The following is a 21,050-nucleotide window of genomic DNA, read 5'->3' on the forward strand; positions in this document are numbered from 1 at the left end:
GCAAAGACTTTTAACGGAATGTTACGTGTGGCCGTCAATTAACAAAGACTGTCGAGACTGGGCGCGACGATGTATCCCGTGCCAACGAGCCAAAACTACGCGACATGTGACCCCACCAGTATCAAAGGACCCCGCACTTTTTATATGGAAAAGTGGTTTCAGTCGGGAGGTCTAATTTTTGGTGGAAAAGGTAGTTCTCAACATCCTGAACAAAAAAGCTAATGGGCACAAAAAAATCTACCGTCAGGATTTTGCGCTACGGCGCATACAAGGTCGGCACCTGGGTTTTCAGGAGTCCGGTTATTTTTATCAAAAAAGAGCGTGTTCATTGACCGATTATGGAGACATGCATGCGTGGAGGTGTGTTGGAGTGAAAAAGTACTATACCTATATATATCCCTTTTCTGTGTTCAAATCGAGATTCAAAAATGAGGATTCCGGTCTTCCACACCACCTACAGTACTATTAGATCGCGTCCGCGATGCCAGAGCAAATGCCAATAATCACATTGAAATAGAAGTAGTTGAGATGGAATAGTTTGTGGAACATCAGTGGAGTATAGAGCTATTGGCGAAGAACCACTATAAAAAAGCTAATGCGTCTCATTCGGAACCTCATTAAGTGGTGTGGAAGACCGGAATCCTCATTTTTGAATCTCGATTTGAACACAGGAAAGTCTCCATAATCGGTCACTGAACACGCTCTTTTTTGATAAAAATAACCCGACTCCTGAAAACCCAGGTGCCGACCTTGTATGCGCCGTAGCGCAAAATCCTGACGGTAGATTTTTTGTGCCCATTAGCTTTTTTGTTCAGGATGTTGAGAACTACTTTTTCCATCAAAAATTAGACCTTCCGACTGAAACCACTTTTCCATATAAAAAGTGCGGGGTCCTTTCCGCTATTCCGGTCGATTTTGATCTAAATGCCCTAGACTAGTGCCTACAAACCTCTGCTTTATTTATTTTGTTTTAACGAAAGTTGACTTCGAGAAGTAAGGCTTGTTAAAACATTTTGCACTAAGTTAATACAATTATTAAAATTAGTTATAATAAAATGCAGCATGATTCTTTATTTACTTGCATTTTATTGGTTTCGTACATATGTATCCGTATACTAAAGCGGCAAAATTAAATGTGATTATGATGTGAACTTGGCAACGCTGTTCGCCTCAGCTGACGATTTGTTCGTGACATTACGTTACAAAATTTTCCGAGCATCCGGGCATCTGGCAGGGCCGCTCTCTTAGCGGGAGTTATGGGTTGATTTCCTTCATTTTTAAAAGTCGAGTAAAAATTTTTTTCCGATTTTCTGTCTTTATTAAGCCTTCCGAATACGTGGTTAAAATTAATGACATTATGACTGAATCACCCTGTATACTGGGGCGTAACTAAAGTCTGACGAAAAAATGACATTATTCGACAATGATAGTCCTATATTCTAGTTTGTAATAATTATTATTTCAATAATCGTTATTCAGCTTTTTTACGGTACTATAAATAAAAACTACATTAATTAGGTAATTAATAAATGAAAATAATCATGTATTTTATTAAATAATATAAATGATTTTATAGGAAAAATTTCGAAAATTTTGAAAATAAAAAAAAATTATAAAATCAAAATAAAAAAATTATAAAAAATTTAATTTTGCTTAATTTTCGTCATCGCCTTCATCGTCATCCCTACTTTCTTCATCTGTATCATCACTGTCGTAATTATTGTCTTCTTCCTCAGTTTCAGAATCAAGATATTCATCATCAGCATCTGAAAATTTAGTTTATTTCTTAAGGACTGCTAGGATAAAAAAATGTTTAATCATTTTTTTACGTCAATTTTGCTAGGATCGAGCTAAAAACTTATTTGCGTACTACTTAAAGCCTTATGAATTAGGCGTTTTATCGAAATTTTCCAATAAGATTTTCCGGGAAATTCCGGGAAAATTTTTGGAAAATTTTGAGCTGAAATTTTTGATACATAATTTGAAAGATTCTAATAGTATTTTTCAAAAGATTTTTGGGGGATGAGTGTGCAAGTTCAATCAGACTCGTCCAGAAAATATGTCCCAAACATGTATCGAACGATATTTTCCTTCATGAGAGCCTAAAAATGTAAAAAATGCGGCAATTTTAAGTTAAAATGAAGAAAAGACTTTACCATAGCTTTTATTAAAATTTTCATAAAATGGTTATATCGTGCCCTTTGTAATATTGCAATGTATATTTAAAACAATTTTTAGCTCAATTTATGCAAAATTGGCTGAGAAAAGTTCCACCAAAATAGTTAGAGCATTTAGTTAAAGAAAAAATTCCTAATTTTCCAAACATGTTTTTCTTGGTAATTGTTTGATGAAAAATTAAATTTGTTTAAAACTTCCTACTCATAAAAATTGAAATTTATTTTAAATTTTTTAAAATATATTTCTTGAAAATCATCGTTTTTAATTTATAATGTTTTGTACTTTTTTGATTTGCATTACATATATAGCACATTGTTTTTTTTTCAATTTTTATGCTTGCAGAAATGTGTGCGTGCAATATCCTTCTACAAAGAATAAAGAGATAAAGAAATAAAATATAAAAACATACTCGTACAATTTGAACATTAAACATATAAAGAATAAAAAAGGCTAATTTGAAATTGTTGTTTATTATTAAAAATAGTAAACATAATTAACACCGTACCTGTAATATTTGAAGATATATCTTCAAAAGAAGAACTTTGAGGCCCATTAAACCAATAATGGTGAAACTCATTATCTATTAATGTCCACCCACAATCCTCTGGTTTGAATGTCGTTGGACATCTCATCATTTGAATGAATAATATCAAAGTTTACAGAATAAATATTCTGTAAACTTTGATAATATATTAAATAAAAATGATTCATCAATAATTTCTGAAGTAATAAAATTTATTCATCAAAGATTAATATGAAATAATTATGAAATTATGAGGGTGGATTACAAACATTAAAGAATTGTATTTCTTGCATCAGACTGAAAAATTGGAAAATACATTTTATCATACAATTAAAAAATTGTATTCTATTTATTTTAATTAAGCTTTGGTAGAAAAATCAGCTGGTTATTAATAAATATGGTCTCAATTTATACTTGCGAACGCATGGTCCAAGCGTAGCTAGAAAACTATATTAAAAATTCTTTTATTTAGTATTTTCATGTAAAGGGCTCCGTTTCAATATCAGACAATTTTTCAAATTCAATTTAAAAACCAAAAAATGTTGAAAAAAATTGTTATTAATAAATTTTTTTGTAGTCATGAAATCGACAACTTTGACGCGTCAGACTGGAAAATCAGAAAATAATTTTGTTGTTGTTACAAAAGTTGTTTTTGTAGTTCTTAGAGATAGGATCTTGAGAAAATCAGCTGGTTATTAATAAAAAATTTTATAGTAGGTTTTCTAACATGTTCGAGGTTGCAGACAATTTGAACGGCTCATATCTTTTGTCAGAGGATTTTATTTTCACGTTTCATTCGAAGTTTTTAAGCTAATCAATTTAAAAAAAAATAGTATCTATAAATTTTTCATATGTCGTGAAAATGGCGTGTTTCGGAAAAATTAGGAGAAAAACGCCCCAAAATTGAAAAAAGTCACTGAGGAAAAATGTGTCAGACCTAATGAAGCTATATAGGAAGTTTGGAGAGAGTATGTATCAATAAAAGTTTTTCCGACGGGCACTCTATCTATTGAGATATAAGGAAAATCAGCAACAAATATTGTTGACACAACTATCTAATCACCATGGATTTAACACTGATGTTTACTTCTTACTGCTCGACATAATTAGCGATTCGTGAGAGAAATGGTGTGAAAATTCGGGTGACATGTAATCTTTTAACAATTTTTTTGCTTATAAAGGCATTTTTCCACCTATTTTGCGCAAGTATTAATTCTGTTTTTTTACATGTGTAATATTCGGGTTATTAGTTATTCCATTAACTTACGTTTTACTAGAACGAATGTGAGGAAAGTTAATAAGACATCCTTTCAGTGCTACAGTATAATTTATTCTCCTCTACATATTACTGTTGAACCGTGTTCTACATTAAATAATGCAAATTCAATAGTTAACAGTTTAAGTTTTAAACACTAAAACTATTCTTACACTACACATGTAATCAAATACCCAAATAACAGAAAAAATATAGAACTATGCCACAAATAGAAAATAATTCCAAATCTTAACCTAAAGAATATCTGAATAATAATATATTATAGGTCTGTTCCAACAAGAGTCAGGGATTGGTTCCAAATCGTCAGAAATGTGCATTCAACTAATTCTTGCGATATATTCACTGAAGACACATTTAGAATTTAGCTGGCCAAACATTTCGAACGGTTGGGAACCAATCCCTGACTCTTGTTGAAACAGACCTTATGAAAAAAATACGGATTTATGGATTAGATTTATTTTCGCCTTATCAACATGTAGTCGAGGAAATAAAGCACTGAACCTCCGAAATTTTTCGATCAAGTCGTATCAAGATGGGGTTTTTTGCATTCGGTTTCTAAAATTATATGAAAAAAATGTAACAACTTTATATTATGTTTTTCGGCCAAATTGCATTTGTGCAATGCAAAATGCATCCGGAAAAATGAATTTTTTAAAGTCACCTAAAAAAATTCATAACTTGGTTAGTCTATGCCTGGACTGGACTCATATCAGAGTCCTGGGGGTTTTCGAGGTCGCTGATCTCGAATATGACCTTCAAATTGGTCCATCGCCGACCTGAAGATCGATGTTGAACGTCATCTCCAAGGCTTCTCCTGAATTTCACTCTTAAATGCAACGAGACTTGACACCCGGGGGTTTTTCGAGTCGATGATTCCTAATCTGGCGTCGGCGAGCACCCCCCTGACACCTGGTGCACCGGAACCTGGACATGGACGTCATCTCCGGGAGTTTTCCTGTAAAATTCGCATCAGGGGGTTTTTCGAGGCGCTTTTCTCGAATCTGGCATCGGCGCACCGGAACCTGGACCTTGAAATCGGCGTCATCGCCAGGAAAATCAATAAACAGTGAATTTTCAATATATTTGAGACTGCCGTTAATACTGCAATAACTTGTTTGGAATTGATCTCATTTAAAGTATGCAAGATAAAGTATGCAAGATGAAAATAGAGGGAATAAATTGAATGAATGTCACATATTTATTTCCAAATCAATTGCCATTTCTAACCTACTCTTAACTTCAATTTAATTTAACTCAAATGTAATCTAACTCTATTTTATCCTAATCTAATCAACTATTAGTTAGATTATTAAATTAAATTGAAGTTAAGAGTAGGTTAGCAATGGCCATTGATTTGGAAATAAATTCATTCAATTTATTCCCTCTATTTTCATCTTGCATACTTTAAATGAGATTAACAATTTCAAACAAGTTATTGCAGTATTAACGGCAGTCTTAAATATATTGAAAATTCACTGCTTATTGATTTTTCTGGCGATGAAACCGATTTCAAGGTCCAGGTTCCGGTGAACCAGGTGTCCGGGGGGTGGCCGCCGACGCCATATTCGAGAAGAGCGCCCCGAAAAACCCCCTGATGCGATTTTCGGCTGGTTTACGCGAATTTTACAGGAAAACTCCCGGAGATGACGTCCATCTCCAGGTTCCGGTGCACCAGGTGACCGGGGGGTGCTTGCTAAATTAGGAATCAGCGATTCAGGAGAAGCCTCGGAGATGACCTTCATCATCAATCCTAAGCTCCAGGTCGGCAATGGACCAACTTGAAGGTCATATTCGGGATCAGCGACCTCGAAAACCCCCAGGACCCTGATTTGAGTCTATTCCAGGCATTATTAACCGAGTTAGGAATTTTTTCTAAGTGACTTTAAAAAATGCATTTTCCGGAAGCATTTTGCACTGCACAAATTCAGTTTGGCCGAAAAACATAATAACAAAGTTGCTACATTTTTTTCACATAATTTTAGAAAGCGAATGCAAAAAACCCCATCTTAAAACGACTTGATCGAAAAATTTCAAAGATTTCGGCTCTTTTTGTGCTTTATTTCCTCGACTAATGATTCCAGGGAATTGCTTATATTTACCAACTTAACACATATCTAAGTTATTTCAATTAATAAATCTAATACTTACCATAAAATCCTATCTTTTTCTAATAGATGCTCTTTTAAAACAATTTTATTAATAAATTAATTTTATAATTTTTATTTAGGATTTTGGTCTATAAACCACCCAAACCCAACGAAAGGAGAATGTGTTGACGTCGTTTTAACAGAAGAAACTCAATCATGGGAATTAACTACTTGTGAAAGTTTACTACCATTTATGTGTCGTTCAAAAGCTTGTCCCATTGGATCTTTTCATTGTTCTAATGGAAAATGTATTAATGAAAAATTTAAATGTGATAAACAGGATGACTGTGGCGATGGTTCAGATGAATTAGATTGTCCGTCAAATTGTAATTTCTACCTGGCCAGTAGCGGTGATGTAGTAGAGAGTCCTTATTATCCTCATAAATATGCTCCTCTCACAAACTGTAAATGGACCCTCGAGGGGCCCCAAGGACATAATATTTTACTGCAGTTTCAAGAATTTGAAACAGAAAAAACTTATGATACAGTGCAAATTTTAGTAGGAGGTAGAACTGAGGATGCATCTGTTAACCTTGCTACAATTTCAGGTAGACAAGATTTAACCAACAAATCTTTCATATCTGCCTCAAATTTTATGATAATTAAATTCAGCACAGATGGATCTGTCGAAAGGAAAGGTTTTCGTGCTTCTTGGAAAACGGAACCACAAACTTGTGGAGGTATACTTAGAGCTACACCACAAGGGCAAGTACTGGTATCTTCTGGATATCCCGAACAGTATCCAGGTGGTCTCGAATGTTTATATATTATAAAAGCACAAAGCGGAAGAATTATAACCTTGGATATTGATGACTTAGACCTTGAAAATAATCGAGATTTTATTCTCGCAAGAGACGGGGATTCTCCTAACAGTAATCCAATAGCTAGACTTACTGGAACCATAGACAATAATCAAAAAGTAATAATATCAACGAAGAGTCAATTATATTTATATTTTAAAACCAGTTTAGGTGATTCAAGAAGAGGTTTTCGAATTAGATATACCCAAGGTAAAGAACCAGTATTTTTTTTGTTATACAGGGTGTTTCAGTTTAAGTGAATCAATCTTTAACCACAAATAGAACTCAATAAATAATTCAGAATTGCCTCATAAAGCAAGGGTTTAAGTCTCACCGTTTTTACTGTACAGGGCCGTATTGGTCGGTTTTTAAAATCATATTATTTATGAAATCTTTGGTACGCTTATAACAAATTGATTCAAATTTGGTGTAGTAACAATATTTACACATGCACATAATTTACTGTAAAATTTACAAATTTTTGTAGGTCAGTGGCGTAGGAATGGGTAGTAAAGCGGGATTTTTCTACCCCAACTTCTATGCCAACGACCTAATAATCATTTGGGATTCATTTTTAGATTCCGTCGACAATTCTACATAAAAAAAGGTATACTTGTTGAAAATCGGTACAGTGTATTGTTTCAACGAAAATCTCAGTTGAATGGGAGATCGTTCTTCTGATAAGAAATTTAGTTTCTTAAAGATACGAAATAAATTTTAAATTAATATTGTTATGTCAAGTTAATACTTAGAATTCAAAACAATATTGAATAATATGTCTCTACATCAACGAAACGACTGGTAAATTCTAAATATAATCCATTGTGTTTTATTTATTGCATTCATAATGTGGTGAATCCCGGGGGTGAATTCCCTCTCTGAGCCTATGTAACTTTGATAGGCAATCAATAACCAAATCATTTAAAACATAATTAGCTAAAATAGGTGGAATTGTGAACCCCATTGGGGTACCAAAAATTTGTTTGTAGTAAACCCTCTCAAAAAAACAATACTTAATTAGAATCAAAAATAAATTTTAAAACTGTTAAAAAATTATCTAAATGTAAACTTGAGTTAACATTAATTAAATTCCAATTTGCTGCTATACTAGTTCAAATTCTCGTTAAGGTAAATTCGTAAACAGTGAAACAACATCAAAACTAGCAACTACAAACCCCTCTGCTAATTGATAATTTTATTAATAAAATTCCTAAAATCGAAAGAATCCTTAACATAAAAATCATTGTCGGTATTATAAGATTTAGCTAATGAACCATTTGGACAACTATAGACGACACAATTGGACGCATTGCAAGTTCCGGTTTATGTATTTTAGGTAAAGCATAGAAGAGGAGCACATGAATTATAAAAGATTCTTAGATTCAACGTCGGAAATTTGTCGAGTTTGTTTAAGTTTCGATACAAATATATTAGCTTTTTGCTGTAAGGAGCACATTTTAATAAATTTTGATTCTTATACATAATAGTTGTAACATTGCCTTTGTCGCTTCTCGTAACAATAATTTCAGGATGATTTTTCAAAAAATGTATACAAATAAAAAACTTATTTCTCAAGAAACGGCATTGGAACGGAAACAACATTGCTATAAATAAAATTTGTTAGTATATATGTGAATTGTGCCCTCAATAAATTCTTTTTACTTTCATTTTCATCGCATATTTTATATTCAAAATCTGCCAATAGTCTAGAAATTTTTAAATCCTTGGTTGATGGACATAGACTAAATTTTGGACCTAACGATAAAATGAAATTGACATCTGAAGGAATATCAATGTCAGTTAAATTTTTGCACCATTTTGAATGAATATTTTCACATATTGAGAATTTAATATGTTTGTATTGTACTATCAATGCAATTTCAATTCTATTCAAGCACTTGCGGAATGTAGAAAACCTTCCCTAATAAAATAGGTAATGTTAACAGAATTTTAAATTATGTACGAAAAATAAGCAAAACATTGAACTGCAATTTAGAGAAGGATGGCTCATATTACGAAAAAATGGTTCCAAATGTTATAAGGTGAAAAAAGTGCACCTCCTGAGTTTGAGAGAGGAAGATAAACCGAGGAGATTAGGGTTCTGTAGGTGGTGACAAGAAAGAAAGAGGGAAAATCCTTTTATATGCACTAGAATTCTCTGGTCAGATGTGCCTAATTTTTATCACAACGGATTTTTTAATAGAAACATTTACTTCAAATGGACTAGTGGTAATTTATATTGGCACGGAGAAACTGCATTTCAACAGAGATTTTCAGTAAACGTTTGGGTTAGAATTCTTGATACCAAAATCATAGGACCTTACTTCTATGATGGTAAACTGATGGGTGCCAGATATTGCAGATTCTTAGCAAAAAAATACATTATATTCATTTTTTTTTGTAGTTGGCCTCTTTAAAACAATTGCTATACATTAATCTACATCTTTGATATCAAAATTTATCCACAGCCTGCTTCGATGACAGTTTTTTATTTTGACCGAATAGAGGATGCAGCAAATTACATACAATACTTCAAAAATTTGTTTACACCAGGTGAAAGATATCAATTTTGCCATGAAATTTTATTAAAATAAGTTTTCCCTATCTCTTAAAATAAAAAAGTTAGACGGCCTTAAACTTTCGGTACTTTTCCGATTTTTTTATGATTTCTCATAAAGTTGGCCATGGATCTCAAAAAATGCAATAAAAAACATCACACAACAAAGATTTTTTACGTGCATCGTGTATTAAGCGAGATACATAGGAGTGGCCCTCTTATAGTAGACAGCCTGTACATGTATATACAGAGTGTCCTGGAATAACGGGTACAACGGAAGACCACAGATTCGTGGACTTAAAATAGGCAGAGTTGGCTAATTCACCTATATCCGAAAGCGCTTTGGTTGACCGCTAGATGGCCTCAAAGTTGGTGAAAATTTTTCGAATTTTGTAAATAACTCGAATATTGAATTTGATTATTTTTGGGGTGTGAACTTTTGATTTCGATCTACACATTTTGGTGTTATACAGAGTGTTTTTTAAAACCTACAACTTGTATTGATGACATTATTACAACTAATTTGGACCTAAATCTAGATAAACTGGGAGGGCAATGACAAGTTTATAAAATGAAATCCAAAAAACGATTGTTCAAAACGACATTTAACAAGTATACTTTTTTCTTATAAAAAACATCAGAGAACAAGAATTTTTTATTAAAAATTCAATACACCAGGAATCAAAAGAGTTATGACAATTTAAATGCGTGTAAAGACGGTAGGTGGCTCTCTAAAAATCTACAGAGAACCAATTTCAATTGGTCATACCAGAAAACTCCCCTTTACCAAGTTTTCTGTATTTGCTACAATTAATAATGAAGTTATTGAAGAAAATAAAATTATAACTTCAACACCCTGTATCTCGGAAGCTATCAAATTTTGGACTAAGGTTACTTAAACTATATATTTGATACATTTTTAGGTTGTAAAGCAACTATTATAGCCCGCAATGGAACTTTAGTATCACCTGCGTTTGGATTAAGTAATTATCCAAATAATCAAGAATGTCTATTTAAACTGAAGAATCCTGGAGGTGGACCGTTGTCTCTGAATTTCAATATTTTTGAAGTACATAAATCAGATATATTACAAGTATACGATGGTTCCACTACACGTGGATTAAGACTTCATTCTGGAAACGGATTTACAGCAGAGTCTAAACCTAAAATTACTCTAACAGCTTCTAGTGGTGAAATGTTGGTCAGATTTATTACCGATGCACTCCATAACAATAAAGGTTGGGAGGCAATATTTTCTGCCGGTAAGTAGTTGAATGAAAATACATACTTTTCATATTTCTAATTAAAGATTACGATTTTATTAGAGTGCCTAAAGAAAATTAGTAGTAATTTCTCACCTTTAACATCTAAAAAGAAATATAATAACTTACTAGGCCAAATCAATTTTGTACTTCAAGAGAGAGGGACACTTTTCCCTTTCCCATTCGATATTTTATTCATCAACACTTATTAATTATACTAGTTGAATTATAGGAAAACCCCACTAAGCAAAATATAATTGCTGCAACATTGTCAAAAATTTATAAATAAAATAAAAGTAGAAATTTTTACGATGATTTTGCAAAAAATTTGTTACAAAATTATAAAGGCCACCCTAACTTTGCGAGGAAACGTTAATTTGGCAAGTTTGTTGTAAAGTTGTTGATAATCTTGTTACAACTTTTCTTACAATTAGTAATGTTCAAATATGCTTGCCTCGTACATTTTGCTACAATATTAATTCATTTTAAGGAACTAGGAACTTTCTTTTTAAATATTGCTATTTGCTTGTTTGGTAATGTTATAATCGCAATGTTGAAAATCATTTTAGCAATAACAAATTAGCAAAGCAAATTGAACTGCAGTCTTGTCTTTCCTTTTTTTAGTTTCATAGCGTTCTGTCATAATTTTTACAATGATTTGACCAAATCATAATTTTAAAAACATTAAACTGGCAAACGGTCATATTTCAGTCAGACTCTACCTTTTTGGTTCTGTAGTAGTCCAGTTTTCTTTAATGTGAAAATGATGCATAGCAGGGTAAACATTAAAAAATGAATAAACAAACTTCGAAGTAAGTCCTCTTTGACAACTTATTGTTAAAAAAAATAAATTTTCAAATATTTTTCATGAGGAAGCCTCCACTTGCCATGGTGGAAACATTGTATCACATTTTTTTTCATGGTCCTCATCGTTTAAGGATTTCCAGTTCACCTTACCGCCCCTAAAAACAGGAAAGAATAATTAGTAGAAAATAAAGTTGATAATGTTTAAAATGCCGATATGTTCAAGTCTGCAAGCTATAATTGTATAAATTATAAATTTCTAAATGTTATAGTCATAACGTTATCCTACCATGGTATTATATACAAATATATTTTAAAAATCAGAGTAAAATGAAAAGCATAAAGCGTAATCCCGAGATTTAGTAGGGGAGAGCTGGGTAAAACGGGATAGCTAGTATTTATCGCTTGATTTAATCAATGAAATGAAGTAATAGAATAAAATTCCTTTGAGTATCTATTCACGGATAAATGAAGTTTGAAATACATAAGTTTTGTTTCTAAAAAAAAATAAATACGTTTAGAAAAAAGTTTTTTTTTAAATATGTAAAATATCCCGTTTTGTCCAACCGGTTGGATAAAACGGGATGCACTATGGATTATGCAAAAAATAAGTGACACTAAATATGAAAAAGCTGAAATTTATTTAAAGTTAAACAAAAACAGAATAATGCAAATCAATTTATTGCGACAAAAGTCTCGAACAAAGACGTCATCATCATTGTCTTCAATTCCAGCGCAAGCCTCGTGGGCCCAACCCTGGCAGTGCTGACATTTTATCCACCCATCGTCAGACTTCGAATCTGAGTAAAATTCTGTGCAGAATATGCAAGTTGTGTCCGGAATGTCATCATCTGAACTGGAACTCTCATTTTCCACTGTTTTTTTTAGAGGCCCTGTTTTCGTTCTCTGTTTTGTTTTTCTTTGAGGTTTTGTTACTTTTCTGTTCGTTTTCAATGTTATTATTTTTTTTTCTTATTCTTATCCGAAGTAAAAATTGTTCCATTTCTTTCAATATTGAGTTTTACTTTATTTGTGGGTCTGGAATTATTAATAACATCTACAAGTTCCTTTCTATATGATGTTGATGTTAGAATCACAGTTTTGCCTTTTCTTCTGTTGTTATTATGATTGTTTCGTTCCGCATGGAGAAGTGGAATTATAATCCAGGCAAGTTAGACCAAAATCACCCAGAATACGGAAATTTTTTTCTGATGAACCGATCGAGTTCCGGTTTTCGGCATTGTCTTCGGAAGAATATCAGGAAAATAGTCTATATATTACACTTTGGGGCTGGATCGAAACTGCATTGCGAGTGCATAAAGTGCATCTTGGAGTGCATCAATTTTTGCGAATTTTCTAAAAATAGTAAAAATTGACTAAAACTTGTAGAAATTTGTGTGCACAGGTTTTCGGGGTCGGAGATTCCGAATCTGACCCTGAAAAATATGCCCAATTGCATGTACAAATTGTTTTGGAACCAACTGTTCCAATCCTGAAATAGTCGAAAATGTAATAGATGATAGTGATGGAGACAATGATGGCAGTACTGATGATGAAAATTGTGATTGATAGTGAAAGTGTTAGATAAACATATGATAGTAGTTGTCTCACTAATTGCCTTGCAAATAAAAAGAAAATTGGTTCTTAGAATAAAGGGGGTTCTTTTCGACTCATTAATTTCCTGATAGTTTTTCTTACCCTTCTTGTCGTGGGTTACAATGTAAAGATAAGCCTTCAAGATGATGGTTGGTAACCGGGTGCAGCAGTTTTATTGCAAAAATCTGATGTGCCTTTCGATGTTTTCCAGAAAGCAGTTTTCAGTGTCAAAATCGGAATCCCCGACCCCAAAAACCCCGAGTAGAAGGTAATTACTCAGCTATTCGATGTTTTAAACAAGCCCCCCTTGCCCCTTGGGAACCCCGGGGGCGTCGGGCATACTTTTCAGTGTCAGAATCGAAATCTCCGACCCCAAAAAACCCCGAGTGGAAATTTAGAAGGCAATAACTCAGCTATTCGATGTTTTACAGAAGGCTCCCCCCTTGCCCCCCTGGGGTCCCCAGGGCCGTCGGGCATATTTTTCAGGGTCAGATTCGGAATCTCCGACCCCGAAAACTAAATTTCTACAACATTAGTCAATTTTTACCATTTTTAGAAAATTCGAAAAAAATTGATACACTCCAAGATGCACTTTATGCACCCGCAATGCAGTTTCGATCCAGCCCCAAAGTGTAATACATAGACTTTTTTCCTGATATTTTTCCGAAGACAATGCCGAAAACCGCATCTCGATCGGTTCATCAGAAAAAAATTTCTGATTTATTGTCTAACTTGCCTGGTTTACTATGTGTTCTGGTGTTACCAAAAATGTTTTGGTGCTATAGGAACATGAAGGAGTTGCATTTGCGTAAAATTTTTGAGTTGAAATAGTCGCAGTTGTTTCTAAACTATGCCCTTCATTCTCAGGACTTAATAGGGTATTTTCACATTTTTTTTTACTTGAAAAATAGAAAGTACTTAAGCCATATATAACTAATGAAAACTTTTTTTGTTTAAAAAAAATCGCTATAATAGTTTTAAGACAAATATAAATTTAAGTAAAATATTTGGCGCGAAAAATGCCTAATCGAGTACGACTGGTTGCCTAGACTATTGTGACGTAGAACTCATATCAACAAAGCAAAGTACAAGTACCTGTTGAGTGTTGAGGTTATTTTATTTACTCCGGTTTTTTATTGAGATTTTGCCAAGTTTATTTACTTTTTTTTAAATAATAATTATATAATACAAAAAGTAAGACATGTACGAATCACAAAATAAGTGGTGTTTTGTGCCCGGATGTAAAAATACTTCAATAAGTGCCCCTAATAAAACATTTATAAGTGTACCGCGGAATTCTTCACGCAAAGTTAAATGGTTTAAAGCAGACAAGCGAGATGTTCCTAAATCAAAATCAACATTTTTTTTGCGAGGATCATTTTAACGTAAGTAAATATCAATTATGTACCTTAAGGACAATGCTCTAAATTTTGAGGTTAATTTGTATTAACAAACTATTTTATTGCTTTAAAATTTAAAAGTAAATATTTTAATGATATATTATTTAAATATGTATAATTTTATATATTATTTTATACATGGTTTACTTATTATTGTTTCTTTTTTAGCTTCAAGAAGATATGGAAAATTTTGTTCGCTATAAACTTATCGGAGGAAAAGTTTTATTAAAACAGGACGTGGTTCCACATATATTTGATTGCCAACAAGACAGAAAAAGAGCTGCATCTGCACCACAGCGAACTGTTGTTTTAAAATGACAAAGAAAACAGTTAGTAGAAGAAGCTATAACCTAGAGAATAAGAGAAACAAATGTCGAACAAGAATTTTTACCAACAGTAATAGATTTTGATGGGCCCAGTACAAGCTCAGGTCAAGCCAGTTTAGAAAGGGATGAATGCGAAGGCTAAAAGTGTGGGTATACAGGCGAAACCACATGTTCTGTCATTCGGTAACCATAAAAATATGAACACATGGCAAATTGTTCGTCGACGCTTTAACAAAACTCTGAGAAGCCATTTCTCGTTTTGCGAATGTACAACACAATCACTGTTAATCACAAAACACCTGATAAGCTTTTAAGAATAATTGTAATAATAATGATTCTCAAATCAAAACTTAATACAAGGCAAGTATATACTTACCTGTCATATGACTTGACATAGACCATTCGCCATTTATATGAGTAGTGATGTCATCAATGTCACAACCAATGAGATGATGTTTTACAAATCGTTTTGAAATTTGAATTTTATATAGGTTTTTATTATTAAATATTTAGTAAATTCTCATGAAATAGGTAACGTAAACCATTTTAGGTGTTTATGTACATGTTATACTATGTATTAAAATACAGTTCTAGGCAAAGTTTTGTATATAGAAAACACCCTATTGTTGCATATTTCTAACATGGCCTTGTGGAAGAGGAATTGTATATCTTGGTGGGGTTTTCGTTGGAGAAAGTTGAATTTGTTGAAACGGATTTTTGGGACTCAATTGTTGCATATAACTGGTTCATACATCCAGTCAGGAAAGATCTCTGGATTGAGCGGATAAATGCCTGTTTTCCGAAATTCATTAACAGCAGTTTGAACACTTGTAGCCTTCATATATGCAGTTCCAAACAGTTTGCCTATTTGAGCTATAGTAACAGGTCTACCTGGATATTGTTGCATCCATCTCTAGACCTCTAAACTGTAATATGTGCTCAGCGATGGCATGAAACTAACATCCAGCGGCTGTAACCAGTGGGTTGTATGTGGAGGAAAACAAAGCAATACAACACCTTTCTCTCTAGCTTTGTCTATTACATCAAGGTTTTTGGTGTGGGTGGTATGTCCGTCTAACAGCAAAAGAACGGGATGTTCCTTGGAAGGCTTCCAAAATGAAATAAATTGATCGAACCAACTTAAAAATATTTCTTTTTGCATCCAACCTGATGGATGATAGTGTGCTGTACTGCCAGGGGGAGCATCATCTTGAAGTTCTGGTTTTGTCCTAGACCTAGAAAAGATGAACATAGGCGGCATAAAAGCACCACTAGCGCTCATGTAAATTTCTACCGTAACAAGCACCCCTCGTTCTCCTGAAGTCAAGCAGCCAACCTGTCTCTTTCTCCTCAATGATAAACATTTGGATTGTTTTTTTGGTACTGTCATAATTCCCGTCTCGTCGACGTTGTAAATACGATCTGGAGGTATTTTATGTTTATTTAATACTTCTCTTAGCAGCAAAAAAATATTTTTTACGGCAGGCTTATTAAAACTTATCGCCCTAGCTAATGAAGTTGGCTCAGGAATTCGAAGCTTTACATTGGGATGCCTACTTAAAAATGCAAACAACCAAGCCTTACCCGCTTTTTTCTTACCTATGTTGAATTGATGAGTTAAGTTATTGCGAATCGCCAATTGAAAAGCTAAACTCGCAGATCATTTAGTGTGAAGCCAAGGAGACGGGCCTCCATAGACAAAGTATGCTGCACTAATTGCTCTTCCTGCACAGGCGAAAAAACTGGCTTATGGCGTTCTAGCCCTTTTTTTGCTGAATTTTCTCTCCTGACAACACATTTCTTAACTTTTTTTACTCTTGCTTCTAGTGTGGTGCGAGGAACTCCAAACACTTTTGAAGCTTTAAGGTACCCTATTTTTCCTTCCAGTACTTCTTCCACACCCTGACACCCTTTGAACACATGCCGGAACCGGCTAACCTGATCCGGTTACCCGGCAGCAAGGGGTACAGAGTCTTATGGCAGCTTTCACACGTGTGACGGAAGGAACTATCCGGCGAACGGCCGCCGGGTTGTAGCCGGTCGCCACCACTGCTAGCCCGGCTGTCGTGTACCGGCTATCCGGCGACCGAAGTGGTAGTAGTGCATAGTTTTGTATTGACGCTTTCACATTTGCCGGGTGCTTGCCGGGGTCAGTCGTCCGGTTTCATTGAAAAGAACAGGACGTGTCAATTATTTTTTTAAATATTTGTACGCAACTATGTCGAATGTTTGTTCGCTAGAAGTAGATATAGCATTCTTCATATCACTCCTTGAATACAGACCTGTCCAGTGGGACAAAACTTTAGCCTCTTCATAAAATTTGGATATTTTTCATATTCTTTGTTTTTTTTTATTGCGACGACATCGGCAATAGCCAAGCATAATTGCAATTCGTCTACGATCCATCTCTTGTCGTGATAAAAATGCAACTGAGACTAATATCGGTCAAACCGGTTTGAAAATTAAATTGCGTGTGAAAGAGCCAACTGGATCCGGATAGCCGGATCCCGGCTAGCCAGTTCGGCAAGTGTGCAACGCATACAGTCGGCATTCCAAGATTGCCTATTCGTTTTTCTTTTATACAGTGTAGGAAAGTACCGATAGTCTATCAGAAGTTACGTGAGAGCGATAAAGTAAGCCATAGAAATCCATGTGATAGACAAGGATGGCTATAATGAAGACGTCTAATAGTCAACGCCCATTTCGCCCTTCCACAAATAAGAAGTGGATCTTATTTGTGGAAGGGCGAAATGGGCGTTGACTATTAGACGCCTTCTTATAGCCATCCTTGTCTTTCACATGGACTTCTATGGCTTACTTTATCGCTCTCACGTAACTTCTGATAGACCATCGGTACTTTCCTACACTGTACTTCCCCATTTAGTTTAGAAACTAAAAAAAACCTACTCTATAAAAACCTTACATTATGGCAGGGCAATATGGGATAGTATCCCATTTTAACCAACCGTTTACTATCCTTTTTTACCCGACTGTGTATTATGAGACAAAAAATTATATTTTTATAATAAAAAACTGTAAACTACTAATGATAACATCAAATAAATAGATAAATTTGTTGTAGAATCCGCTGAGTGTACTCACCTTATTTTATTTTGGAGTGAGGAATAAACAACAACGCAATAATCGAGAACGAAACAATATAACATTACGCTATTATTTAAAAAACTTGACGTTTACGTCACCCAGGATTGAAATACAGGGAACGAAATATATGCCCCGTCAGGAGAACTGACAGGTGATGTTAGTTTTGCTATCGCTCGATAGATCACTTGCTGAATAAAGATGAGTGTCTCGTTTTAACAGACTATCTCGTTTTGGCTAACTCTCCCCTATATTTTATAAATATTTATTTTTTACTCCACTAACAAAATGAATGTTTGTTGACATTTTTCTCGTGCCGCCAAGTTTGTAATGTTTATTTAAAACATTCAGACGTTTGGTCTCTAAAAAATCATCTTTAATGTATTCGTTCCAAGTTTATCTATATTTTTTATTTAGATTTCTATGTTTATTGAATTATCGTACACTCTAAGGTGTCATTAGACCCTATTAAATCCACCCAGTTATTTAAACTATTACCATCACACGTTACACTAAAGCATTATTAGAGTTTTAATCACCTGGTCATACATAATTCGATAAGTTGTTGCTTCAAAATTAAAACATTATTACAATTTTTATTTCATTATGACAAACTAATTCTGCATATGAACAACCAAAACTCCAAGTGAATATTATACTTTAAAAAATTACAGTATCTAAATGTTCAGAAACGTTTCTGTTTTGGCAAATGTTGAAAATGAAGATAAGTATAATATGATCGGAATTTATTATACCTGTAACCCCAACTGTGAAAGAGCATGTCAGATATATTTATATGAATATCCTGAAAAAAATTAGATCCTTCGAATTTTGAGCACTCGAGAAACCTAGAAATAACTATGAGCACGGGATTAAAACTATAATAATGTTTTATTGTAACGTGTGATGGTAATATTTTAAATAACTATGTGGATTTCACAAGGTCTAACGACACTTAGAATGTACAATAATTCAAGAAACATAGATATCTAAAAAAAAAAATAGATAAATTTGGAACGAATACATCGAAGATGAATTTTTCGAGACAAAACGTCTGAATTTGATTTGAGCTGAGGCGGTACAGTATTGGGGGTCATGAAGGCTTGCAAAAACTGTAATAAAATTTCCAGGGTTGAACTTAAAAAAATGAAGTTGATGATGGTCCTGGAGAGACGAAACGTTACATATAAAAATTGATTATGCTATTCAATAGAGGGCAAAAAGTTTCCATGAGAAAGTGTTCTTCTTTTTTCAATACCACCTCAAACAAGGCTGAAATGAAATAAAATCGGATTTCCAAAATTTCTTTTTTTTTTTCAAATATTTCGAAAACTAATCCTGTTAGCCTTGATTTTTAGAGGCATAATATTAGTCCCCTGATTACGCAACTTTGCCCCCATGTAAGCTACTTCGTATCTCTTACCGTTTCCGAGATCCCTGTGGTGAGAAGCGAATTTGTAACAGCCTGTATATATGTATATATGGTTGGAGAATTTCTCTGGGTTTCTTTTCACGATGAATCTGCATGGTCCTAAAAAGAACCATTTGTTTGACGACGTTTGGGTAAAATTTCATTTACCATCTTCAGGTCTTCTTACTTCTGCTTCGCGTTACTACGTTCGCTTATTTCGGCTTACTGGAAGGTGTTTGTCCACTTGGTGAGTTATATACCTACTGTGCTTTCGTTCCGGTGTGTGGTTTTCTTCGCGCGCGTGGCTGCGCATCACGGGTCTTACGTTTAACGGTGCTGTGGGTTCTTGTGTTTCTGCTTGACATATTCTCAGCGTTACGTATCACTGGTTTATTGATCTGCTTCCAAGCTATTAGTAATCTTTGGGTTTAGTTACGTGTGGCCAGTGTTTTCTGCATGTTGAGCGAATGATGAAGTTTTTAAATTTTTCTGGACAGGATTCCTATGTTCTTCTTTCCGGGTTTGAATTCGTCTGTTAGTTTGTCCAATGTACGTATTTTCAGTCTCCGCAGGGAACTTCATATACTCCGTGGTCTTCTAGAGAAATGTTTGTTTTGGCTTCCTGTCCGTGTTGAAGATGGTTTCTATTTTATGTTCCTTTAAAACCCTGCTTATTTTGTCGGTAGTTCCCTTGACCACCATTACAACATCTGGCAAAACTCCTGGCTAAACAATTACAACCATACGCTGAAGAAGCGAAATCTTACGTCAAGAATGCGAGCCACTTCATCGAGCGTATTAGAAACGTAAGAGTGGATCCAGGACATCTGCTAGTAAGCTTTGATGTAGCGTCTCTATTTACAAATATTCCAGTGGAACAAGCACTCGACATGATCCAGAGGAAATACCATGTCAGAGAGGATCTAATGGAATTGCCGAAACACTGCCTACAGAACACTTATTTTGTCTACAATAACCAAAAGTATAGGCAAACAGAAGGAGCACACATAGGATCGCCTTTGTCACCAATCATAGCCAACCTATTCATTAAGGAATTAGAAGAACAGGCAATAGAAACAGCAGAATATAAACCATCTATGTGGGTGGCTAAGATATGTTGATGGCACCTTTGTCATATGGACACCATGGGACTGGAAAAAGACCAACAGCTACCGTTCCTCGATGTATGTATAAAGAAAAAAGAAGATGGAGGTCTAGGCTATACATTATATAGGAAAACCAACACACACAAACAGGTACCTACACGCAGAATCTCACCACCACCCATCGCAGCTACAATCAGTGATCAAAACACTAATGACAAGGTCAGAACGACTCTCTGACGACGACCACAAAGAAGAGGATATTAAAAATGTTAAATTAGCCTTACAGCAAAATGATTTCTCTGGTAACAACATCAATAGGGCTTTAAGACCTAGACGAAACAAAGAATAGAAGGAATAAGATAAACCAATAGTCAAAGCTCTCCTGTCATACGTCAAGGGAACTACCGACAAAATAACCAGGGTTTTAAAGAAACAAAATAGAAACCATCTTCAACACGGACAGGAAGATTGGCAATAGCTACCATCAGCCATGGTCTAGAAGACCAAGGAGTATATGAAGTTCCCTGCGGAGACTGAAAATACGTGTATATATATATATATA

General features: G+C 34.2%; 1 protein-coding gene across 1 annotated transcript in view; it reads left to right on the forward strand.

Annotated features, from left to right (window-relative positions):
* LOC108903629 (dorsal-ventral patterning tolloid-like protein 1) overlaps positions 1 to 20,503 on the forward strand; it is a 61,487-nt gene extending 40,984 nt beyond the window's left edge. Inside the window, exons 4-6 of the mRNA XM_018705863.1 lie at positions 6,205 to 7,134; positions 10,405 to 10,743; positions 20,256 to 20,503. Of these exons, the coding sequence (XP_018561379.1) occupies positions 6,205 to 7,134; positions 10,405 to 10,743; positions 20,256 to 20,503 (1,517 nt within the window). The remainder of the gene's footprint in view (positions 1 to 6,204; positions 7,135 to 10,404; positions 10,744 to 20,255) is intronic.
* Positions 20,504 to 21,050: the final 547 nt, after the last annotated feature.

Source organism: Anoplophora glabripennis, unplaced genomic scaffold (assembly GCF_000390285.2).
Source record: "Anoplophora glabripennis isolate ALB-LARVAE unplaced genomic scaffold, Agla_2.0 scaffold93, whole genome shotgun sequence".
NCBI lineage: Eukaryota > Metazoa > Arthropoda > Insecta > Coleoptera > Cerambycidae > Anoplophora > Anoplophora glabripennis.